This window comes from Biomphalaria glabrata, chromosome 10 (genome assembly GCF_947242115.1).
Source record: "Biomphalaria glabrata chromosome 10, xgBioGlab47.1, whole genome shotgun sequence".
NCBI classification, from domain to species: Eukaryota; Metazoa; Mollusca; class Gastropoda; family Planorbidae; genus Biomphalaria; species Biomphalaria glabrata.
In genome coordinates this window covers 36,789,132-36,816,254 of record NC_074720.1, presented here as the reverse complement: position 1 = coordinate 36,816,254, position 27,123 = coordinate 36,789,132, and the positions used below count along the sequence as shown (strand labels likewise).

The following is a 27,123-nucleotide window of genomic DNA, read 5'->3' as shown; positions in this document are numbered from 1 at the left end:
TATTAAAATTGAACTTTTTTATTTGTTGATTTATACACATTCACCAAGCCTCCACATAAAATATTTTTTTATGAATTACACAAATAGTTTCAGAACCATTACAATGTTAAAGCAGTATGATCCATTGGAAATATTTTCCGTAGATTGCATCTACAGAGATCAACATGAACAAAAGTTAAAACTGGCTGAGCGACACAAGATTAAAAACAACTAAGAATGTCAAAGCTTAGGTCATCGAGAGTTTTTGGGTGTGCTGGAGATGCTTCGGCTGTCCCTGTATTCCCTGCTGTCTCTATCCCTGTGGTCTTGATAGCTTCCCCTGTCTCGTTCTTTGGCCAGGCAGATGTTTGACCTCGAAAGTGATTTGGACCGTGACCTCACATGGTGCTGACGAGTCGGCGTTGAAGGGGTGGTTACATCTGTCATGGATCCTCCGTTGGGAGTGAGTGACCGTGAATGTCTGGACCTTTTTCTATAAAACATAAACATTAAAATTTTAACCAACCCTTAAAAATTATTCTTAAGGTTTACAAAGCCTTAAGTGTTGTAGAATCATTGTACTATTTAAACTATTAAAGATGTTTTCAGAAATTTTATTCATGTAATTTATGTATTTCAAAATTATATCACAAATATAATATAAGTGATTTAAATTAAATTAACAGCAAACAAGCTTTTGAATAGATTTAACGTGATCTATTTTAATGCATTTTTTTTTAACCTTCAAGCTGTAATTGTGCTTGTGCTGTTTTTCTGTCACTAAAAAACACTATTGAAAATATTTGAAAAAAGTGTAATGACTATTTCACTCTTCACCATGATCAAAATGTGGGTTTACAGAAAGCACGGAATTTGGTCTATAAAATGAAGACAACATAGATCTTTTTCTGCTATGAAATTCATGTTTGATATTGTGAATGCTGTTCAGTTGTCAGTTTGTGTGTGATGTAATGTACAGGCATTATTGAATTTTTTGATCATCTTGTTATGTTGTCCTTTTTACAAGTGAATTTAAAATTAGAATTGGAAGATAAGATGATAATGGATAGCTTAAGTGGGCTTAGTTTCATGATTACCACTACAATAGACAAAGAAAGACCCAATATTCAACCATTGGATAGAAAATTGTAGAAACCGGAATTGTTAATTTGATCATGACAAATATTCAATATTAAAGATACTTACGATCGACTGGCAGACTCTGATTCAGAGTCACTCTCACTGTCTGCAGACTCTGAACTTGAGTCGCTAGATGAGCTGGAGGCTGAACTTGAGCTGTCTGAGTTGAAGCCAGTTGGTTTACTCAGGTCAATCTTGTGGGCCATTGCTGCAACCTCTGGTCTTAAACTCTAGGAGAAAAAAAAGTTTAAATATTCCCTCAGTAATATGCTAAAACAGTTAATTAAGCAGACACTCCAGAAAGACTGCAATGGAAATTTAAATAATTTTGACATCCTTTTTTCTTTATCTAATAAGGTTAATGGATTAACTGATCTAAATTGTATTACAAAATGACATGGTTATAGGTAACAGAATCAAACAGCAGTTACCAAAGCTGATTTTTAGCAAAATATTTTTAAACAAAGGCCTCCAAGTGTATTTTTGTGTTTTTAATTCATAAATAGAGTAAAACAACAACTTTATTTACTTTTGTTAGATGTTAAAATTAAAATGCTGGGTATCAGAAAAAGAAAACAAATGAGTTTTTACATTTGCAATGTTTTATTTTGTGTAATGCACAAATTTCCTTATGGATAATAAATAATATTATTATTATTAATACAGTGAAGAGACGAAAGCTGAGCTGTTTGGGTCATATTGTAAGACATGACTCACTGTCAAAAGTCATCCTCCAAGATACAGTGGAGGTGTTGTTTTTTTGAGTGACTAGTATTGTATTCTGTGTGACTCTGTATGAACAAACTAGTTGGCCTTTATTGTTACTTATTTGAATAAGTGAATTGCTTGCAATGTGTTAGGTATGACTGCATAGAAATGGGTTAGTGATCAGTGGAGTGCTGGAGAGACAGCATGTCCTAATAGAGACAGAAAGTAAAAAAAGAATGAAGTCATTTGTTGATAGCCATTGTCTTCTTTTAATGTGTGCTACAATTCTAATACAGACTGAGCAAAAAGAAAGGGTTGTCCAAAGAAAAGCTGGCTGGACAACATAAAAAAAATGGAACGGCCTCTCTCTTCATTTTCTGCTGCTTGCCGGGAAAAAGAGGAGGGATTTGGTTATGCGAACTGTCACAGCACCCCTATGACAAAAGTCAAATAAGATACAATAACAAAATACTTTTTTGTTATAAATTTTTTTTTCAGAATCCATTGCCAAGACTTATTCTAATTTCGATTTGCTTAAATTTTTATCATATGCAATTTTAGATCTACCTGCTTCAAACTCTATTAATTTCCTGAACTTAAAAATCATTCATTAGGCCATGATCATTTATATTATAATTATTTAAGTATTTAAAAGATTTCAATATAACAAATTATAATCATTAGACCTATCTCTAGTAAATAATTTTAATAGAATATATATTAAATTAAATAGATTTAATGTCATAGAAAAGCAGATTCATAAAAGTACATTTTAAAACTCTAACACTTGAAAATAACAAACCTTCAGAGCCCTAAGCCACTTTTTAGACAGCTTAGGCCTTCCTCTGACTGTCTTGTGCCATACTATTGGAAAATTTATAATGCTACAGAAGTTCTGTGTCACTGCTATTGTGTCATCCAAATTAATGACAACATGCCACCAGCCACCTGGCACAAAGACTGTCTCACCTGGCTTCTGAAGAATTTCAAGCTGAGGAAAATGGATGAAGTCACAATAAACATCATAATAAAACTAAATTAAATGGCACATGAGACTTCTTGGACTTAACCGGAATGACAAAACAAAAAGCCCTTTACAATTGATTTATTCTTTTGTTATAGTTATTGCATCTGTATAGTGAAACAGTCAAGCCATTTACAGGTCACTAAAATAATGATTATGATACTTAATGAGATAATTTGACATTGAACAAGTTGCATTTAAATTTGTTTTATTTAACACTATACAAGGAACACACACAATTTATAAACTGACTTAACACAACCATTTAGTACAATGTTTGTTAATCCATTTTATTTATTCAAATGTTAAAATACAAGTTTACTTTTGTTCATTTCTACTTAGTAAATGCAAACAAGAAATGACAGAGCCTAGACAGAGAGGCACCCAAAATTAGCCTCTGCATAAACTTAAATGAAACTAAAATTAAGCAAATGGGATATAAGGCAAAGGGTGACCCTGTCAAACTTAGTAAGTAAGATTTGAAGAGATGGATAAGTTCACATACTTAGAAAGCATCATAGCAAATGATGTGGGGTGCCTACTATGACATAGCTTGCTGAATAGGAAAGCCAGGGACCATTTTACAAAGGCTGCACCCTATTAGAACAAACCATGTAATTGAAACAAAAATACACCTACTTAACACAATCGTCATCCCAACAGTGATATATGGGCGTGAGACATGGAAGTCATCTGCCAAAATTGAGAAAAAGCTAAAAATTGCTCAGCAAAAATAGCTAAGACAGATTTTAGGAGTCAGTTGCAGAGATCAGGTCACAAACAAAGAAACCCTATGCGGAACTGGGACTTGTCCACTTAACAAGGTTGTGGCTAAGCACCGCATGAGGCTTGTTCTTCACAAAAATGAATTATGTATACCAAGAGTTGCACTGACACGGAGGCCAATATGATGAAACCAAAAGCAGGGACGTCCTCATATAACTTGGCGCCACACTTTCATGACTCAGAGTAGAGGATACCAAGAGGGTTCAGACCATGCCAGTGACAGATTTTTATGGGACAGTTTGCCCTTCCAATGCGCCAAACGACGTAGGAAGGATCTAAGGCTAATCAGAAGTTTCTCATGATAACAAATTCTCTCAACTGTGTTATGTATGATGCAGGCATAGATTATGGTTTTAGAGTGCCTCTGTTCACCAAGGAACCTGGAATCAGAGGTGCCACTTACTCTTTAAGTAAACCCTGAAATTAAACTTCTCATAAAGCTGGAGTTGTAGATGTGATTCATTGGGGGTGTAGATGTAACTAAACAAGCTTTATGACTTGGTGGTAGATCTAGTTATGCATGTTGAGACAATGTGTACTGATGATTAAACCTGAGTTTCTAGAATTACATAAGTCAGAGGATGACTAATAGATTCCAAAAATAAAGTGTCTTAGAATTAGAGTAGTTTCAAATAGAATGTTTAAAATGAAATAGTTATTTCTAATCATGCTTGACACACATCTATAGATAGCAAAATGAAACACATTGGTCTATATAATTTTGAAAAAAAATCAACTAGAGAACCAAATGATTGATTGATTGTTGATTTGAGGCACATCGGCACAATTTAGGCCATGTCGTGCCTGCAGTCCCTTAAGGACTACTCTCTCTCTAAACAGCAAGGGCCAGATTCTATACAGTAATATAATTAAAATTAAGGTCTATTCACAGTTAAAATAGTAAAGGTAGTAAAAATTTAAATATTTGGTAAAAATCTAATGTAAATAGTGTATGTTCACAAATTCAGAAATCACATCTTCGTAGATAGCCCCACTTCCCGAATAAAGCCCAGTACCTTCCCAGGGTCGACATTATTAAATAGTGTTTTTAGATTAGTGGCTCTAAAATGTTTCGCTCTGACATCCTGGTATCTGGGGCAATCAACGAGGATATGTTCCACGGTGAGGCGAGAGTCACAGTACTCGCAAAGTGGGGGCTCCTCTCTCTTCAGTACAAAAGAGTGCGTGATGTAGGTGTGGCCAATCCTAAGTCTGGACATGGTTGTGCTACCACGCCTTGTCAGACCCTTAGATGTGGGCCGCCACCTGACATCCGCCACAATCTGCCTGAGTTTACTGTGAGTCTCAGCCTCCCATCGGTTCTGCCACTCTCGATAGGTGGCAGAGGCAATACTTTGTCTCAGGTCCGAGTAGGGGATTTGGGTTCCTGACACCGCATGATTTAGGGCTCTCTTTGCTTCTCTGTCTGCGGCTTCGTTTCCCTCAATGCCAACATGGGAGGGGACCCAGATGAAGGTGACATCCCTACGGTCGGCTGTTATTAGGTCCAACAGCTTCAGGCTCTTATGTACCAATGGGATGTCAGTCTTCATCCGCCCCAAAGCTTGCAATGCAGATTTGGAGTCGGAGCAGATTATAAATTTCCTCCTTTCTGATGCTTTTACGGCCATAAGTGCAAGCAATATTGCGTGCAATTCGGCCGTAAAGATGGAGCAGCCATCGGGGAGTCTACGGGAGATTGTTTTGTTCCGAAAGGAGCAGGCACACGCGACCTTTCCCTCCATTTTGGATCCGTCTGTGTAGATGGTGCCACAATCTCCGTAGCTCTCCTGCAGTTCCCTAAAGTGGACTTGTAGTATGCTTGGGTCTGTATTTTCTTTTTTGAAATTAAGGAGGGATAAATTTAATTTGGGCTTATTCATTAGCCAAGGAGGATTCTGAGGGGTTTCTATTTTAGAGATTTGGTCAATGGGTGGGGTTAAATTTTGGATGGGTTCTCTCATTCGAAGGCCCAGCGGCTGTATGACGTTAGGCCTTCGATTGTATAATTCTACCTCTGTGGGGTTAAATATGGAGTCAAAAGCAGGGTTCGTGGGGTTGGATTTTAGCTTGACTATATACTGCATTGCAAGCTTTTTCATTCTTATATCCATGGGGAGTTCTCCAGCCTCCACATGGAGACTTGGGATAGGTGATGTACGAAACGCGCCGAGACAGAGACGCAGGGCAGCATTTTGTATTGGTTCCAGTATTTTTAGGTACGACTTCCTTGCTGCTCCATATATTATGGATCCGTAGTCTAGCTTGGATCGAATTAGACTCCGATAGAGCAGCAGCAAGGTATCTCTGTCAGCTCCCCAGTCCGTATGGCTGAGTACTCTTAGTATGTTTAATGACTTTTGGCATTTCTTCTTAAGTTCCTTAATGTGGGGGAGAAAATTAAATTTGGAATCTAAGGTGAGGCCTAAAAATTTTGTAGTTTTCACGACAGGGATCTTCTTTTTGTGTATAAATAGTTCAGGGTCTGGGTGGAGTCCCCTTAGATTACAAAAATGCATACTAACTGTTTTGGAGTCTGAGAATTTGAAACCATTATAGTTTGCCCAACCCTGAATTTTGTTTAAACATAACTGTAATTTCCTTTCTAAGGTGTTCATGTTTTTCCCATAAGTAAGAATGACAAAGTCATCAACATACAAAGAGCACTCTATGCCAGGGGACAGCGCATTTATGATGCTATTTATTTTAATGTTGAACAGGGTGACTGACAGAATGCTGCCCTGGGGTACACCCATTTCCTGGTCATGAGTGTCAGAAGCGGAGTTGCCCACTCGAACCTGAAATTTTCGATCTTTCAGGAATTCCTCCACAAAACGGGGGAGGTGTCCCTTAAGCCCCATAAGCGCCAGGTCACGTAGAATGCCATGTTTCCAGGTTGTGTCATAGGCCTTTTCTATATCGAAGAATACAGCTACTAGATGTTCTCTTCTGAGTAATGCATTTCTAATATAAGCTTCCAGCCTTACCAGGTGGTCAGTTGTTGTCCGCCCCTGCCGGAATCCGCACTGGTAGTTTGAGATCACTTTATTCCTTTCCAGGTACCAGACCAGCCTACTGTTAATCATTCTTTCCATGGTTTTGCAGATGCAGCTTGTTAGTGCTATTGGTCGATAGTTAGCTGGGTCAGAGCCGTCTCTTCCCGGTTTAGGTATCGGTATAACTGTGGCTTTCCTCCAGCTGTTTGGGAAAGCGCCTGTTTGCCACACACAGTTATAGACCCCTAGCAGGACTGCCAATGAGGGTTCGGGAAGGTGCTTGAGGAACTGGTAATGGATTTCGTCTTCTCCAGGCGCTGTGTCATGTGACTTGTCCAGCGATTCCCTCAGTTCTTCAAGCGAGAACGGTTTGTTGTAGTCTTCATTGTTCTCTGACCTGAAATCAATGGGGTGTCTTTCCTCCCTGGTTTTGACTTTTTGGAACTCTGGCGTGTAGTGTGCAGTGGATGATTTTTCTGCTATTGAGGATGCAAGGCAGTCAGCTATTTCTCTGGGGGACGTGACAGTTCGTCCTTGATTTTTCAAATGCCCTATTGCATTTGATTCTTTCCCTTTGATTCGCCTTACTGCCTTCCAAACCGCTCTAGCAGAAGTTTTGGCATCCAGACTGCCGACAAAACTTCTTCAGGAATTCCTTTTGGCTGACCGTATGGTTTGTCTAGCCTTTGCTCTAGCTATCCTGAATAGCTTTAGGTTTTCCTGGGAAGGATTCTTTATAAATGCAGCCAGTCGTTTTTTCCTATCACCAATAGCACTTTTGCAAGCTGTATCAAACCATGGTTTGCTAGGCCGTTTTGGATTTGCAGAGGTTAGGGGTACAACTTTCCTGGCTATACTTAGTAGCTTGCTAGCAAAGGTATCAGCTGGGTTCTGTTCATGGAGGATATTTTCTGTGATATCCTCAGAGCATCTTTTTTGGAATTGTTCCCAATCGGCCTTATTCAGTTTCCACCGCTGAGGTCGTCCCAATGAGGGGATATTGTTAGTAATGATGATTGGGAAGTGATCACTTCCCCGTAGATCATTGCTAACTGACCATTTAAAATCGTCCAGAAGTCCGGGGACGCATACGGTGAGGTCAATGCATGTGAATGATCCAGTTCCTGGGTGCAAGTAGGTCGGTGATGCATCATTAAGTATGCATAAATCATGTTGGAGGAAGATATCCTCCAGCATACGACCTCTTGTGTCGGTATTGTTGGATCCCCACATGGTGTTATGGGCATTGAAATCCCCAAGGATTAAATAAGGCCGGGGGAGTTGTTTCAATAGGTCCTCCATGTCTGTTCGGTTTAATGGAGCGCCTGGTGGTAGATACAGGCTGCAGCAAGTGATAACCTTGTGAAGGGTTATCCTAGCTGCTACGGCCTGTAGTGTGGTCTGTAGTTCTACCCCCTCATGGGGGATGCTATCCTTCACAAGGATACAGACTCCACCTGATGCTCTCTCTGCATCCTCAACATTCTTGGTGTAAGCACGGTAGCTTCGGAAGCTGATGCAATCTTTTAGAAATGTTTCCTGTAAGCAGACAGCTACAGGAGTCTCAGAGTCCATCAGTAGCTGCATTTCCTCGTAATTGGCCTTGAGGCCTCTACAATTCCACTGTACAATTCTGGAATCCATGGCTTATTCTAGATGACCTACTTGGAGCTATTTGGCCTTGGGAGGCCCCCGGGGGGGGTTTCCCTTTATTCCAGTGACCTTGGTATTTTTATTCTTGGGTTTGGATGGAGAGGAGGACAACCCCCTTTTGGGGGAAGTCTTTCTCTCTGGAGAGGGGAGATCCCTCTGGTTAGAGCGGAGGTTATTTCCTCCTCTCTCACCTCGGGCATCCTCTCCGCTTTGATTTCTCCCCTTAGGGAGTTGGTCAACCTCTAACTCAGTAGAGGTTGGGGTGTCTGGCTGGGTTCTCTGAGGAGAACCTGTGTCAGACATGATGTCTCCGGGTTCTCCCGGAGTATTGGTTTTGACATGCTGCTCAGTCTCCATGCTCTCATCAGCGAGCACAGAGAACCTGTTCTTTAGCATGACAACAGGGCTTTCTTGTTTCTTCAGAGGTGTGTTCTTTGGCGGTGTTTTCTTCTGAGTTGGGGGAGGAGGAGGGGGTGGTGGGGTCAATGTGTCCGTCTGTGTGGCTATGGATCTTCCTTTCTTAGCAACAGCCTGGGCGTAGGTCTTTGTCAAGCCGAATTGACCCTTGGGTAGGGCCAGTACAGCCGATTTCGCCTGGCTAAAGGTACATCCGTTTCTTGCCTTGTACTCCTGCACGGCAACCTCCTGTTTCCACACAGGGCAGTCCTTGGAGTAGGCTGAGTGGCCAGCTTGACAGTTTGGGCATTTGAACTGGGCTGTGCAGCCCTTGTCCTCATGACCCTCTCCAGCACATCTGGCACACACAGTGTTCCTCTTACAGACTGCCGCGCCGTGTCCATAACCCTGGCACTTGAAGCACCTCATGGGGTTAGGTATGTAGGGCCTCACTGGAACTCGTAGGTATCCTGCCTTCACATACTCTGGCGGTGTCCTAGTTCCGAATGTGAGGATAATAGTGGCGGTTTTGACCTCCTCACCCTCCCTGCGCCTGGTAATGCGCCGGGCATGGGTGACTCCTTCAATGCCCTCCACTATTTCCTTCTCGGAACATTCCAGTAGGTCCCTAGAGCTGATTACACCTCTGCTGGTGTTCAGACTCTTGTGTGGCATGACTTCCACTTGGAGATCACAGAGTCTTCTGCATCTTAAAAGCCCATCAGAGTGTGTCTTGCTGTCTACTTCTACAAGGAGTTCCATTGTTTTGTGTAGCTTAGACACACTCTTGGGCTCTCCCACTACTGACTTGAGTCCCTTATAGATAATAAAAGGGCTCAACTTGGTCAGGCTTTTTCCCTCCTCTGTGCATCTAACCACCAGAAATGATGGCCAGGTGGCACAGCTTTTTGCGACCTCCTCTTTTTTATCGTCAATTCGTCGTTTCTTGCCCAGACATAGGTCTGGGGCAAGTAGTTTTGTGTGTGTTTTTTGGTCCATATATAGTTTGGTTAATTCGGCACCTGTGCTCCCCACCCGCCATCGAGTCCAACAAGGGGACGGGCCATTCGGATGTCCAGAATGAGCCCGCCAGGGCTACACAGGTGCTATACTCAGTCAGCTGCTACATCGGACATGTGTCCAATACAGCAGCTCCCTGATTGACCCTCCAGCCACCGCCCTCCAGCATAGGTCGACGACCTATGCTGGTAGCTCGGCATGACCAGCCGGTTGACCCAGAGCGGGCCATCTGGGTCTCAGGTCTAGGGGAACTTGGAGCCAAAGTATTGTGTTGTTGTGGTTTATCCTCAGATAGCCACCACTCAAACACCAGGATCTCTTTATCCCCCCTTACCCGTCGCAGTCCACGGCAAACGGACTGGTCTAGGACGTAGTGAGAATTTAAAGTTAAGGAGACAGTGTGATGATCAATGAAGGCAGACTTAGGAAAAGGGGAGGCAGACACAATGATAGAACAGAAGTAGGGCACTTTTGAGCTCCAAAAGTGCTAAGGAAAGAGGAGCGCAGTTTAACGTCATGTCTCGGGACGGAACTAGAGAACCAAACCGGTCGCATGTTATGCTTGCTTCATGAAAGCTTTGTTAACCTTAAACACAAGACATTATCTGCTCTATAGATTATTTTACATGTCTGCCATCAACCAAAAAGTTACAGAAACCATACTAGAGCTTCACACATTTTAAAAGTTTACACATTTCAAATGCAGAAATCTTCCAAGTAAAGACTCACAGGCTTATAAGCATCTGGCCAGTCAGAGCTGATGACCTTGGGGTAAATGTATCTGAACCAGGTGATGGCTTCATCTTTCTGTCTGCCTCCAATTTCTGATGTAACCTTTAAGAGTTCTCTAGGAGTACAAGTTGGTAGAAGACACCATCTGAAATAATAAAAAATCCAAAGATACTCAAATTTTAACTTTTAAATATATTTGCAATTAATGATCCTTCGAAATGTAGGTAAAGCCCCATGTACCAGATGGTACGAATTTTAATTTTTTTTTGACAAGAGTAGGATAAAACTGAAAATGTTAAAATACTGTGCAAAATAATTAACTTACCTCTTATGTCCAACAACTAAAGAATTCCAAGCACTGGTCCCTAATGGGTCAATGTGAATACCTGTTCCTGACCTTGCTGGCCCCATAACAAACCAACTAAAAATAAAAAATAAAAATTAGGTCATTTAGTTCACTAAAACAACAAAAACAGAATTTAGTAATACATTGCTCCGTATATAATATTAAAAAAAAATAATTAGTTTTCCATACTACAAATCGTAAGTCCAGCTGACCAACTAAAAAGGCGCCTCAATATTGTGATACATACATACATAACATACACAGAGTTCTTGCTGAAGATTATCCTCAGCAGAATTATAGTGAGCACACAGAGAGAGTTGCTTAGTTTTTAATCTGCATCATCATAGCATCCCCACAGTGCAAGATGGGGTCCAGTGAGTAGAGAAAGTCTCATTAAGAAACAATCACCCAACTCCTGTTTGCTAGAAATCTTTTATAAGTCAAAGTGAAACCATTTTAAAATGTCACAGGACTGGTTTGACTTTGTTACAGGGTTCATAGCCAATTTCATGAATGATTTTCCAGGTTTTCAAGGTAGAGTTTTAGATTTTCAAGGTATGTATCGCACCATAGCAAGCAATATATATGTATATATATTTACATACATATGACATAAATATGTAAAAAGAACAATATATATAAATATTAAATTTAAAATTAAAATGTATGCTGATAAGTTGAAATCATACCTCCAAAATTCATCTCTAGCGTTTCCTAAGCATTTAAATGCAACTTTTTAATACATTACAAAACACAAACAAGCTTGCACTACAGAAGAATAACTTTTTTAAAATATGAGATGTAATTCAGCTAAAACTGTCGCTATCTGAAGTTGGAAATTTTCTTTAATTGACATAGATTTGTCAAAAAAAAAATTGTATTCTTACTATAGCAGTTGACTTGATTTCCGTCAGTTTTAAGTAAATTACAACCAAAATAACTCTACGGGCTTTTTTACAGCTGTGTGCGAAATATTTTCATTAAATCTACAGTAGATCTAGACTCTAAGTCACTAAATTCAGGGACTTTTCACAGCTGTGAGAGAATTATCTTCATTCTATTCTATTGGATTAGCATAAATTAAGTCTAGATCTAAGTCTAAGTCACTAAATTCGCGGACTTTTTTCGAATTATCTTCACTGAATCACCATAAATCTAGTCCCTAAAATTCGCTGACTTTTTTCTAAGTCACTAATTTTGCGGACTTTCCACGGCTGTCACTGCTTCTACAGTCTAAATCTAATTAAGTCACTAAATTGGCGGACTTTTTACGGCTGTGTGCAAATTATCTTCATTGAATCTATCGAAGATCTAGACTGTATAGATTCTAACTCAATGTCACTAAACTTCGCGGACTTTTAACGGCTGTGAGAGAATTATCTTCAATAGATTCTAGTGATTTAGTGTAAATCTAGAATCTAGCGTATTTCTAGAGCAATCTAGACATTAGATGTACCTGTATCTAGTTCATTAAATTAACAAAAATTCAAGGAGTTTTCATGTTAAAGGGAAACTCCGATGGTTTTGACAATTTTTGTTATAATATGTGTTTTGATTTACAGATAATGAATATATTCTTTTTTTAAATTTATTTGCAATAATAACTTAGTAATTGAGGTTTTTCCGACGTAATTTTCCTGCGCATCCAAAACAGTCAGACATTCACCGGGTTTCTATGTGACGTCACAAAGGTGTTTTAATCTATTGACTTATTGTATAACAGGAGACCATACAGCAAAGTTAACATTCTCGTAAAAGAAATATATCTTTGTCTATGCAGTTAGATCTAGGATCTTGTAAGCAAAGAAAAAATGCGTATTAAAAGTAGATTTACATGCTTGACTGACCACGGCAGTGTGTATTTTCTCGCCAGACCACTCAACACACAACAAACACATTCGCTTGATTGTCTTGTCATGACCGACTACACGTAGTCTCAACTAGCCTTACACTGACCAGCTTGTTCGAATCATTCAGACACACGATCTATTTACTTCTTGGGAGAGGCTTAGATGAAAATATCTATCTATACATGTTTATATATATATATATATAACTGTATCATAGATCTGGACTAGGCCGTCACTAAGCCTAACAGCTACTGTAAGAATGAAGTGATACGATTGGTTAAATCAAGTTTCTCTTTCAGTATTGTTTAGGGAAGTGACGCATGAAATAACTTAAAACAAAATCTCAAGGAATCCCGTTTTTTTTTAGATGTCAAGAATTTACTGACTAATTTATTAAATATAAAATTTTCTAAGCATTTAAATAAAAAATGATATAATGTTTACTATTACAACTTTTTATGCAGAATTTAAATATGTCAATAACTCAAATTTGAAAAACTATCGGAGTTTCCCTTTAAGCATGAATTATCTTCACTAGATCTAACTTAGATCTAAAGCTAGATACTATTTCTAGCTAGATGAGAAGGATGGATCGTGAGAAGACTCAAATTAAAGTACCAGTAGCAATAATACTTAAACACCGAATCATAATCTCCAAATACAAAAACTAATAAAATACTCAGAAAGACACAAAGATAAGATGATATACGGACTTTCCACGCGAAGTCACTCTTACTGTTACAACAAGAAGATTTTCGGCGAGGGAGGGCTCGGAGGGGTGTAGCCTTCACATTAGGCTGCTAATTGCTCTAGTTATAGACAATAGTCACTACAGACTAGATCTAGCGCGTCTTCAGTCGTAACAGTGAAAGGAAACAACCATTTCTTCAGAAAAATAATGCTAAGTGAAATGCTTGCTTGAGCCCTCTTGCAATTTCGAAATGCTCCATGCCCTGATGGACCTTCACCTGCACGGCTGCTCATGGGCCGCCGTCTGAGGACAAATCTTCCGACAACAGAGGCCTATCTCAGACCTCAAATCCCAGACAAAAAAGAAAATGCTTGGAAAACAAGAAAAAGTAATCAAGCAAAATATTACAACAAAACAGTGAGGCGCACCGAGCGACCACACATTCAGCCTGGGAGCAAAGTGTGGATGCAAAAGAAGCCTGGTGATTTATGGGAACCAGCAGTGGTCATCTCAGAAGCGGAGACCCCGAGATCATACTGGGTAAAAACACTGAATGGGATAACTTACAGAAGAAATAGAAGGATGTTAAGAGACACATGTACAAAATCAAGGGTCATGCCTGATATTTTTTAAATGGACACCCCAGAGACAGTCATTAATGGTCAAACCACACAGCCAGAGAACGTGAGCGATACAAATGTGCAACAGGAACAGACTAACACTACCAATCCGTCGCCTGTAATAACTCGATATGGTAGGCAAGTTCGGCCACCAGTACGTTACCCTGATGCAGATAATTAGATACATGTATATCTTTTTATTATTATGCAATTTGTATATAATTAATGTCTATTTGTAAACCTAGACTGTTGTTTTTTTACTACACATTTTATAATTTATATTGTTACTATTGATAATATTAACAATTGAACATTCTATTGTGTTAAACATGTATTCAGTTTACTCATTTGTTTATAGTGAGACAGAAATCATTTGTATAGTCAATTGATATCTCAAAGCTTTTAAGATGTGATAGTAAGTGTATGTGTTTTGCGTGGCTGGTAGTGCAGTGTGTGTGCCAGTGTATGAAATGACCAGTGGACCTTGAGTGTACATGCTTGAGTGAACAGCAGTGTGTCAGGGACTGTGTGTAAAAGGAAGTCAGAGTATAGAGAACAAGTGGCTGGAGTAAGGAGCATAAAGAAGGACAAATAAAATCATTGTGTTTATTGAAGCTCGTGTTGTTTTAGTCTATTACAGTTTTCAATCACGAGGTCGCACTTCACAAGTGGGTGAAAGGCGGTGTAGACGCGTCGTCACTGGTCAGCTCAATGTAACCGGGGAAAAAAACGAAAATAAACACCAGGTATCGGGAGGGAAAGAACTCAAGGTCCAGTTTTAAAATGCAAGTTTTTTTCACCATTTTTTTTTTACGAAATTCAAGGCTTTTTCAAGGCCTTGAATTTAATATGAAATTCAAGGTGTTTTCCAGGTTTTCAAGGTGGCTACGAACCCTGTTGTTATGAGTCTCTATTCGACCAAACATATATTATAGCATTGACAGACTTCTTACCGATATGGCGGCCTCCGTTGTTCCCCGGCATATTTGAACAAATCATCTCTGAAAAACTTGGGCACTTCATAATCTTCTAAAAGTTTTCTGCGTTTGGGATGCTTTAAAAAATATAAAAGAACTATGTTAAAAAAAACAAAAATTGTTTTTATTCTAATTTGAAACTAGAATTTCAAAAACATGAGCAGGTATATATGAAAAAAAAAGAGGTTAACTTTTAAAAGGTCTGGAAATTATTATTTTTTTAACCTTTTGAAATGCAATTTACTAATGTTAGACATGAACTATATATATAAGGGTGACACACTCAACTATTAATGGGTATTTGAACTGAAATTTGTAAAGCTGTAAGAACATTTTGGAAATCTCCAGGATTTAAAAATATTTTTAAGAGTAGAAATATGTTTTGATTACACAGTTTTTTCTTAATGAAAACAAGAAAATTGCATTAAAAAACAACAACACAGTTTCACATGCTAAAACAAATCTGTACAAATACTCTATCTTCCATAGTGCTATTAGAGCATGGAATGGGTTGCCTGAGCTAGCCAGTAAAACCAATGACTTGGCAGAGTTTAAGTCATTCATTAACATGCATGGCTAGATTGACCTAGAACAAAATCATCTTCTTTTCTGAAGTAATGACTGTATTTTATAAGATAAGTAGCGCTGATAGTCTTACAGATAAGGATTGAATGAGACTTTGTAGTGTGCAGTTTTGCTTTAATGAATTACAGTGGAAAGGGGGGGGGGGGCAACTGCGTTTTGATTCAACATCCTGAATGGTACCCTAAATAAAGTCCATGAAAATCATTATGTCAACCGTGGTAATATGTAAACAATTACATTATGCAAATGTATGAATTAACTTAGCAAATAGTACGGCCTAAGTGTGACATACAAACGTTCTAAGTTTTTGTCACAGACCTTTTCTCTGATATTAACATTGTTTTTGACTCGCCATTACATATTCTATTTGTTCTATAGACATGAAATTAAATATCAACAAAAGAGTCAAGTATTGTAGCTTTGCGCCAGGTTTCAGTATAACATGAACAAACGCTCTTGAAATTTATAGAGGGGATCACAGAAACCTTCAAACTTCTCCATCTTATTGTGTATGAACCCTACATAGCCAGCATACATGGGTGGAGTGAAGACATTCTGTCCTCTTTTTCTACACTTAAACCATATTCCCCCCTTTTCTCTTTTCCAAAGTTTTGCACAAGTATTTTGTTAAGATTTAGATTCTGCATTAAGTTTCAAGATGGTAGGTTGCTGATAAATTAAGTATTGAATTAAGAAAATAAATTTTGTTTACAACTAACCTCTCCATAATTACTGTCAAATATATACAAAGGACTGTCATCTTTATTGTGTGCCATATACTCAGCAAAATATTTCAGTTTTATTTTCACAGAGTAGCCTGAATCATCTTCCCCACATTTGAATCTCTGATTTCTATATTTTTTGGCCAAGCGCTGAAAAATCAATAGTAATAATAATAATAATAATCTTTAATATTCGTGAGAAAATGTTTTACAATTGCGCATTACAAAAAAAAAATAAAAAAATTCATGATTAGACATTAGTTAACATTTGTACAATTGCATAAAAGATATATGTTCATACCCCAGTTTCTCTTTAACATCATATGCAAAATTTACAACAGTAAGTTACATATTGTTCAACGATCTATTGCCAAAGGAACAAAGAAGATTTTGTAACCTGTGTTTTGACTTTTTTATGATTAAAATCTTTATAGCTTTCTTAGCAAAGTTTTTCTCAAACAGGTGTCCAAGTGCGGTTTGTTTGTTGCCTAAGATCTTAGTAAAAGCATTTACAATTTTATAAAGTATAAAGTTTATTTTACTTTTATGTTCAGACTGCCATAGCAGACAGTGATGTTGAAATTTAAAATACTGCAGATGGGAGCATGGTAAAACACTGACTATAATTATGAACACTATTAACATATAAAGAAGTTAAAACTTGATGCAAGATTTATCAGATTATGTTCAAATAAAATAACAGAAGCTCAACATTCAATATACAATATATATGACTGTTTATATTAGGCACAGACTTACTATACACAATAAACTGTTTTAAGCAAATTATTGTGAAATTTTGGAAGTAAACTAACATGCAAAAATATTGACTTTCATACCCAATGCACCATTATATACACATATTCAGACACTCATGTCAAGTTAAACACTAATTCCTAAGTCAATGGTCTAATGCAGACCAGTTAGTGAAGAAAAAAAAATGTAAAATACCAAGACAAACAAATCCTAGTCCAGAAACAGTAGTCCACAAGAGAAGGATGCGTGGGTAAATTGACATGCACAAAAAGTTGTTGGAATTTTAATTATATCAATTTTAGTTTTTCAAAAAGTTCAAAAGTAGTGAGTGTTTTCCTTCCTGTGTAATTTATTAAAATAAAAGTTTTTCTTATTTTAATGGCTATGTTTCTATTTTTCTCAATAAAATTGTTAGCAAATGACTATTGGCCAAAACAAAAAAAATCTTTAATTCATCAGCTTTACTAAACTTTCCAAAGGCAACAAAGAATAAACATATTATATTTCACTTACTCTAGTGCTCCACTTGTATGTAGCTGCCCAATCTTTCTGACAATTTGTAAGGACTACTGGTGTATATGTTTTCTCATATAGGCCTTGAAACTCCTCAACACTTAAGAGTGAGGCATCCACCCTTTCTACATTGTCTCTGACTAGTTCTTTACTAAGATCAAATGTTTCCACGTAGTTGTGTGCATACCAGCCATTAGACTCTTTGTACAGTTCTGAAAGAAAATTATTTTTAACAGTTACTTTCAAAGAAAACAGACTCAAAATCGGCCACCAAAGTGGTCCACCCAAGCAGGCAAAAAGGCAGATTTCAATATTTTCAGAAAGAACATCAGAATGAAATTCTATCAAAGACAAATGACAGAATTGAGAAAGAAGGTTGAACAGATCTTGTGTGGTGCCCAGCGGTCCAGCAGACCAAAGGATAGGTGAAAGTGAATGTGAAGTTAAATGCCTGCCTTACTGATGTCTTATAATTAATATCTACTTTATCTAATTGTTTTGTAAAGGGCCAACCTCTTATTCCTCAAGAAAAGAAAAATTTCCTTATGTTCAGTGTTCTATAGCTATGGTGCAGCACTGCCGTTCACGTGATAATATGAAAAACTACTTATCAATTGTTATTTTAAATTATGTCAAACTTATATGCATACTAAATAGATTTTTTCTCTTTAAAAAAAAAAAGTAAACATATTTTGTGTAAATGTAGTAGTTAGTATAACAGAATACTTAACTTAGCAATACGAATGTAAACGAAAACAAAAAAATTTGACAAAAAAATCTAAAACTTTTTGCATAAAAGTGTTAAAAATATGGTTAATAGTCATCTCCCCTTGTCATAGTCTCAGTTGACATTGCCTGATTTAATGTTCAAAACGTGGAATTCCTGATCTGGAAAACAGCAAGTAGAATGAATAAAGTTGACTTTGAGTTCAGTCAAGTGGTATCCTTTTGACCGGGCAATCAAGTAGTATATTTGGTCCGGACAGACAGTAGCGACTTAAAAAGTCGAGTAGTAATTTCAGTTAGGTAGTAACTTTTGGGCAGTTAATGCCAGTGGTCTTTTTGAGACATTTATTTCTAGCAGTTAATCTGTATTATTCTGTACAGTGTTACCCGCTGAGATGCAGACGTGATTTGTAATCTACTCTGGAGAGTTTTTAAACGTATTAGATATATTTGATACAGCTGTTATGTGGATAGGATTGTTTATTTCTTGACTTGTGTAACTAACAAGGAGTGCAGTAATATTATTATTGTCGTCAAATAAACTTTATATTTGTCTGCTGAAACGGACTTAAGTCAATCTGTAGTATCTATGTGTCAAGAGTACTCCAGGAAGCATGAACCCAGCACTTTATGCATTCGCAACACAGTAGTAGTGACCAGTCCCTCTATAGTCACACTATATCAACGCCATGTCTCTAAACATGCATTTACACCCCTACTAAAGAGCCTCCTGTGTTTGTTACTATCAATATTGAATAGTTGTAAAAGTGGTGTATTTTTATGAAAAAATTGCTTGCATTTAATATAAGTGATTTAAAAAATTAGATTTTTCACTTTCAGAAAAGAAAAAAGTAGTAGTTGCATCAGAACTTTAAATCGTCTAAAATATAATGATGTCAGATTTTCACTATCTTTTCTAGTTTACGAGATCTAAATGGGACGAAAGGACAGACATTCCATACAAAAATAATAGCATCTTTTCCCCTGCCAAAAAAAAAGGGACATCAACAAACTTACATATAATATATATAAATATATTAAGTATAATTTCATGTTTATGTGAATTTTACACACACATATTAATAGTCTCTTTTTTTTAAAATATATATATGTTCAATAGTGTGCAACAGAATAATCGTTACGGATAATAATACTTTTTATTATAACTTACCAGGTCTTGCCTTTGACTTTGCTTCTCTTATTCTTTTACCAGCTCTGTGTTCCATAGAAATATTTGTAATTTTCTAAAAAAGTTGAATCAAAGAATAGTGAATAGTTGAAAACAATTTAGAATCCAATTAGATTTTGTGACAACATAATTTGAAAAAAAAATGTATAAACAGAGAAGCCTCCTATGGAGTGGTAAATAAAATTAACTTCTCTATGTACATATTATAGTGATCTAGATTCTAGATACAAAATTTATAGATCTTTAGGTTTTCCTGTGATCATAATTATTTATTATTCATACCAGGCCTCTTTTTATTAGCCACTCTGTAAATCTAGAAACTAATCTATATTCTTATCTAGATCTTGAGTATCTTATCTTCTAGATCTATAGTCTAAACTTACATTTGCTATACTTTTCCTTTTTCTATCATTTAAATTCTAGATAGATCTAATAATAGAAATAGTATTTACGTTGTGATACTGATAGTAATACTAGATCTAATAAATATCTCTAGTAACTCTAGTAATATCACTGACACTGACCAGGTGTTTATAAAATTATTGTATATTTCAAGACAAAGATCTATATTAAATATTCTAGATCTAGAATAATCTAGACTAGATAGATCTAGCCTGGAGACAGTGGACTCTCTATCCCACTCTATGCCTTAGGCCTGGTTTATCCCTGTTTATGCCTTATAAGCCCTTATAATCCTGAATCTTATCTTCTGTAGTGAGTGTAGAGTGTAGTGAAGTGTAAGCAGCCTGTACTCTGTAGAAAGTGTTACACTTACTGTTACACAGTTTTAGATCTAGTCACTCTAGAGCTAGTGTCTCTAGTCGTGAAGTCTAGTGTAGTCATAGTGTAACTGACACTGTAAGTGTTGAGTGTTAGACTTGTATTGTTCAGTTGAACTTGCCTTACTTGGCCCAACTTGGGTAAATACTAGAAAGGCAACTTCAAATCTAAAAGACTAAGACTAATCTAGATATATTTATATTACATATTTTTTATATTATATTTATCTAGTCCTAGAATCGATTCAAAGAATCTACTTTCTTACTTTCAACTAGATTACTAGATCTATATTAATAATATTATATTATATATTATACTAGATCTAATAATAATTATAGTTTATAGTATTATAGATCTACTAATTATAGTATATTTCTAGTCTAGCTCTAGCTGTTAGTGTTAGCATAGTCACCCGTGACTATGTGACTATGGCATATTATAGTATAGTGCTAGATCAATCATCTAGTTAAATCTACTCTAGTATGATCTAGCTCACCTATGACTATATGACGCCTATGTCATGTACTATCATAACTATGTCACTATGTGACCTAATCAAAACAAGGCTTACAACTTACAAGTATTAGTATATAGATCTAGACTTCTATACAAGACAAGGCTCGCTAATCATAGTATTCATACTCATAGTAGTCATAGTCATAATCAATGAGACAACACAGTCACAACAATGATACAATCACAATGAATTGAATGAATTAATAATTTAATTAATGATGATGGCTAGGCCTAGGCTAATGAGTTAAATGAGTAATCTCATGGAAAATGTTAACCGAACTACAGTACTACACAGATCTAGATCATGACATAGAAGTCTAGATATATACTAATCTAGAATATATAGATCTTATTAAATAAGTAAACAATCCACAAAAAGGATCGTTATAAAATAATATATTTAAAAGACATATTTACTTATAATAAAATCCACACGGTACATGTATTTACCATACACACATTTATTTTTATCGGGAAAGTCCGAATTACCAGATTTTAAAAAATCTTTCATTCAATAACAGTAGTATTCTTTTCTTATAACTCGTTTGGTTACGAGTATTCTATTACATTCAAAACTAAATAACTAAACTCTATCTTAATTAATATTAATTATTTTATTATTTTTCTTAGATATTGTGATGATTAATAAATAATCTAAAAATTTGGAATTTTAAATGCATTTATAGAAGGAACGCTAAATCATTTAATAACACATTTTTTGCTAGGCCTATTCGTAGGTTAGTTACAGAATTGGTATAACCTATATAAAATTAAGATAAAGCCACTGGTTTAATAAACTAATCATGCATACAAATTTTCCTACCACTATTTGATCCATGGGGGGCGGTAGGGGCCATAGCCCCCCCCCACACACACACACACACACTCGGCCCCCGAGGGGGGGGGGGCGGACAATTTTTTTGTAAAAAAATCACACAATTTGTATACAAATTTACTAGTTATGCTAATAATATATACTGATTATTTATATTTCAACCTATTTCTAGATTATTTCGCCCCCCCCCCCACCATAAACTTTCGAGTGGGGGAAGGTCCAATTTATTTGTAGAAATCAGAGCTTGTTAACAGAATCAATTAAATATCTATATAATTAAAACTTGTAATTGATATTTTAACTGATCTTTATAGTATTTTCCTAGTCTCCAGTTTCCAACCTTTACTCATACTGATATTTTTATTGTATAAAAAATTGTGACTATAGCTCACAATATATACTTGAATCCGAAAAATGCAAAAAAAATTTACAGTAGAATCTAATTGGCTTACTTAATTTCTCCTCTCCCTTCCGAAATTTTTTGTTAAGAGCTCTGAATTATAGTTCTGTAACAAAACAAAGTTACAAACATGCCTATTAAACAACTGCCTTTACAAATCAGCTTTTTTTTTTTAAATATTATTTTTCGAATATTTGTTTTTCGTCGGCGATCCTCAAAGTCTTAATCTAAACATGTGGAATATTGTATTTTTTCAAGGAACAAATCGGTTGTATTTGCAATGTAAAGGCCTGTAAATTCATATTAGAATATTTTTCAAGTAAAATCTTTTTCAAAAGGTCCCTTTTTTTTAATAGGATGAATAATGAGCTGTAGATGTCAGGAGAATGGGTTTCTGCAGTGAAGAATGCAAGAAAACGCTTTTGGCTTGCAGCGCTCCCCAGACCACTTAGTGTCAAGAGAGAGGCCTCAACATGGCTGTTATTTTTTTTTGTTATTGTTGTTGTTTATTCGCCGAAGGTTAAAAAAAACTGCTTTATTTTGTTAGTTCTAATATATATAGATAGATAGATCTATGCTGTACGCACGTTTATGGTTAGAGTTAGGGTTTACTGGGCGTTAGGGTTAGGGTTTAAAAAAAAATCGCCCCCCCCCCCACTCCTAAATTCTGGATCCGCCAGTGTATCAGGCAGCCATAAAATTTAATTCTGAGGTAGACTATAAAGTGCCTTTTTAAAGTTCCTTTTTCAAAACCATTTTCTGAATGTCCAACTATATCGTCGAGACATCATAACCAAAGAATGGTCAAAGCACTGAATCTACGTGTTCGTCCGTAAGGCAATTATCAAAGACGGATTTGCTTATAGTTACATTGCCTTTTCATTGTGACATGAGCCGAACGCTATACAAACTCATTTATTTTACACTGAGACTATTGTCAGCGCTGATCGCTAACTGGGACTTAAATGAATCACTTTTTTACCTTACCTTTACCTATCCCTTAGTCTGTTGGACCGTTGGGGCACCAGGCAAGATTTGTCGACCGTCTTTCTCCATTCCTCCCTTTTTTTTGCCTTGTTCAGAACCTCTCTCAATGGCAGGCCTGTCCATTCTTTAATGTTGTCCTCCCATCGCTTTTTCTGTCTGCCTCTTCTTCTTTTCCCTGGCACTGTTCCCTGAAGAAAGGTCTTTGCGAGCCCCGTAGATCTCGTAATGTGGCCAAAGGTTTTAAGCTTTCGTTTTTTCACAATAGTAAGCAGGTCGTCATGAGCTCCGATCGCTACAGTAACCCTGTCTCTGATTTCTTGGTTTGTGATGCGGTCTTTGAATGTGATGCCTAGGATCCTTCTGTAGCATCTCAATTCCATTGCTAGGATCCTCCTCTCAAGCTCTGCATTCAACGTCCACGACTCACAAGCATATAAAAATGTGGCCATGACCAGAGAGCGCATCAGTCTGATTTTGGTGCCGAGGGCTAAGCCCTTATCTTTCCATATTATTTTAAGTTTTAAAAGGGCTGCTGTGGACTGTGCTATTCGGGCCAATAATTCGGGTTTTGTTCCCTCATCTGAGACAATAGCTCCGAGGTATTTGAAGCTGTTAACTCTAGTTAGCTTTTCACCTCCAATACTGATGCCTCTTTTAAAGCCCTGATGGCTATTGGTCATAATTTGAGTTTTTTCGGCATTTATTTGCATGCCATATGCTGCGGAAGTCTTGTCAATGCGCATCACCAGGTCAGCTAGTTCTTCTTCTGTCCCTGCTAGGCCGTCAAAGTCATCTGCGAAGCGCAAGTTAGTAATTCTTCTTCCTCCAATGCTAACAGTACCTTCATAGCCCTCGAGGGCATCTTCCATTATCCTTTCAAGGAAGATATTGAAGAGTGTTGGTGACAGTAGGCAGCCTTGTCTTACTCCAACTGTGGTTTTGAACCAGTCCCCAATATTATTGTTGAAGTACACCGCACTGGTGGCCTCCTTGTAGAGGTTCTGGATAACTTTGATTATGTTTTTATTAATGTTGTACTTTTCCATTGTCGCCCAGAGTGCTCCGTGCCATACTCGATCGAAAGCTTTCTTGAAATCAATAAAGACATGGAAAAGATTCTCTTGGTGTTGGAGATATTTCTCACAGAGTATTCTGAGGTTTAGGATTTGCTCTGTTGTGCTGCGACCTTGTCTAAAACCTGCTTGTTCTTCTGATATGATGTTGTCTGCTATCGGTTTTAGCCGGTTTAATATGATTTTTAACAGTACTTTGCTGGGATGACTTATGAGGCTGATGGTGCGATAGTTTTGACAGAGTTGTAAGTTGCCTTTCTTTGGAAGGGTTATTATGAGAGATTGGGTCCAGGGTTTGGGCCAATCTCCTGATTGCCAGATCTTGTTGCAAATCATATAGAGTGCGTTTATCATAGTTTCTCCTCCCGCTCCGGCCGATTTTCCCTTTTTCAGCCTTTTCAAAGCCCTGAATCACTTTACAGGCCAATATTATCCTGGTAGGCTATGTTTTTTTTTTTTTGTTAGATTGCAAAGATCGCCGTGAATGGACATCCCACGTGGTACATCACTTTACATATCTGTTAAACTTTCAAGAGAAGATGATAATCGTCTTGCTAAGGCAAGAATACGTAACACTTATGGAATGGTGGAATGGCCTAAATTACTCCAACTACCTACACACACAAAAAAAAGCGTTTACCAAGAAGTGGTTCTCTCAACCCTCGATCTATGGATCCGACACATCGATGCTTTACAGAAAGCAACTAAGACTTCTTGAACGCTCTCACCAAAGATGTCTGCGCTCCATCATGTGCATACCTTGGCAAAACCGCACTACAAAGAAAGCGATGTAGGCCTACTTGCGAATGTAGTGTGCATGCCCTACAGTATAGAGGGGCTTCTTATAGATCGAAAGCTATGCGGGTCAGGACACGGTTTGGGGGACGACTGTTTGTCAAAGGCAGTGCTTTTTGTGAGCTGAAAAGTGGTTAGCATAACAGAGGTGCCCCCCCCCCCAAACGCTTTAAAAATATATTTAGCTTCACTATGAGACAGCTGGAGATTTATTACAAAGGCTGCGGGATACACATTTGAGACCAAAAAGAAATCTACAGCCGAAGACAGACGTAGACGGCAGAAAGAGATTCTCTGTGGGAAAAGAAGTTTTAGTCTTATTCACACATCTTCCTAAAAGCCTAATGTATCCATGATGATCATCCTTCTGCAGACTAACGGCTTAGGAATCAATTTAGCCTACTTTGTTTGTAATGTTGTTACAGCGCCTTGAGCCTACATTTTGTTTGTTAACAGCGCTTTATAAATAAAATTATTATTATTATTATTATTACTTTAACTCTCGAACTTTGTCAAACAGGAATTTTTAGCTTTTTCAAGTCGAACAGTTCCAGTTGTTGGTCTATAAACACACGTGACACATCGGCCGAAAATAGATATCTGAGAAAAAAAAAGGAATTTCATTTTTCCGATCCTGCAATCTACAAATTTACAATTCATTTTTTTTTCCTTTCAAGAGTTCCACGCGTTGGTTCTGCTTCCAGATGTTGTACCGAGATCCCCACAGCTGTGGTCAAGGGGACGCAACCACAAAATAGTTATGCACTGCTGAAGTGTGTCATGATTACCTCTCTTAGGATATTTCGCTTTCAAATATTAAGTCCATATATGAATTGTTGTATATGTTCCGGAATCTAAAAATTTGAACTAGCAAAATCTGCTCATGTGGAGTGTCACCAGAGAATGTCCTTCAAAATTGCATTCTTTGTCAAGAGGCCCGAACAAGACACTGGCACCAAAACATTCTTATTGAAAGAAAACTACATGGAGAGCTCCCTGATTTGGATACCACTGCGCAGTTTAACTCCTATATTGGTCTAGTCACGTGAATCCTCCAACATAACAATGAGAACGAGGAAGAAGAAGACGATTCACAGTTAGCTGGTGCTTGATATTTGTTGGTTCAAATAAGGGATCCAGATGTTGAACAACAAGAACGCAAGATCTTTATAATGTTCTCTTGGGATTCACTCAATTAAAAAAATTTTTTTTTTTAAAGTGATACTGCTTTATATGCAGTAGACACAAGGTTTTATTTCATTTAATCAATACCAAAATTTAGACTTGATAAAGTACTAAGCTATTTGAGATATGGACCCTCTTGTAATCAACATAACATTCCTTTGTTTTGGGAGGGGGGGAGTAGGTCACTAAGCTATAGTTTATGTTGCCTATAGGTAAATCAAGCACTGCATCTAATTGTATGTTGGTATATGTATATGTTGGTATCTTATATGATACAGACGTTTCTTTAAAAAAAGATGTCCTACGCGTCATGAATTTAGTCATGCCTATTAACCAATGACTTAAATTCTACCAAGTCACTGGTTTTCCTGGCTGGCTCAGGCAACCCATTCCATGCTCTTATAGCACTAGGGAAGAAGGAGCATTTGTACAAATTTGTCCTAGTATATGAAACGAGGAATGTGCCTTTATCTTTATGTCTTTCTGGGTATTTTTATTAGATTTTGTTTTTTTTTATTTGAAGATTATGGTTCAGTGTTTTATGTAAAATTACTATTTGACTTTTGAGTCTTCTGGTGTGGTAGACATTACGTGTACATTATTTAAGGAGAAAAAAAAACCGACATATTTAACCATATATGTGAATACTGAAGGATTTATTTCCTATGTTATCAAACAAAATAATTAACCAGTAATTCATTGACTAATTGGTTATTTTGTTTTTGTTGATTCGTGTATTGTGTAAGCTAATGAATAATTGTGCACAATTTCAACTTGATCCGAGAATGGGTGTGGTAGAAATAACGTGTTCAACCTTTCTACCAGACAGAGAGAGCGAGTTGATAGAAGCGTTGTAAAAATACAAGATGTCGAACGATTTGAACTATGTTTCACTTCAAAACGACTGCTTCCCATACAATAAAAACACACAACCACACAAGTGGTGCTCTTGTGATTCCAACTTCAACTGACTTTCAACATATGTTTATCCTCCCACCCCCGGGCCCCTTTTATCACCTTATTTGCGATAATCTTAGTTATGGCTACATCAGAATCTATTCAGCCAATAAAAACACACACATACTCCATAACAGTTGTGCATTCCTTTCTAACTCCAAATCTGACAATTTTCGTTTATTTACC

The 27,123-nt window shown here is 37.1% G+C and overlaps 1 protein-coding gene across 1 annotated transcript; it reads right to left on the bottom strand.

Moving 5' to 3' along the window:
* LOC106058770 (bifunctional arginine demethylase and lysyl-hydroxylase JMJD6-like) lies at window positions 1-21,190 on the bottom strand. Its single transcript, XM_056044530.1, has 10 exons — window positions 21,123-21,190; window positions 19,392-19,464; window positions 17,495-17,706; window positions 16,223-16,375; window positions 14,895-14,995; window positions 10,760-10,855; window positions 10,432-10,579; window positions 2,630-2,818; window positions 1,186-1,349; window positions 1-472 (listed from the first exon to the last, which is right to left on the bottom strand). The coding sequence occupies exons 2-10, from the start codon at window positions 19,444-19,446 to the stop codon at window positions 232-234; spliced, it is 1,359 nt and encodes a 452-aa protein (XP_055900505.1). The 5' UTR covers window positions 19,447-19,464; window positions 21,123-21,190; the 3' UTR covers window positions 1-231.
* Window positions 21,191-27,123: the final 5,933 nt, after the last annotated feature.

Excerpts from the sequence above, each read along its gene's own strand:
- LOC106058770 (XM_056044530.1), bottom strand. The coding sequence starts at position 19,446 with ATGGAACACAGAGCTGGTAAAAGAATAAGAGAAGCAAAGTCAAAGGCA. Across the intron at positions 16,376-17,494 it reads CATACAAGTGGAGCACTAGA|CGCTTGGCCAAAAAATATAG; the intron begins GTAAGTGAAATA and ends TTGATTTTTCAG. Across the intron at positions 10,580-10,759 it reads TTAGTTGTTGGACATAAGAG|ATGGTGTCTTCTACCAACTT; the intron begins GTAAGTTAATTA and ends TTATTATTTCAG.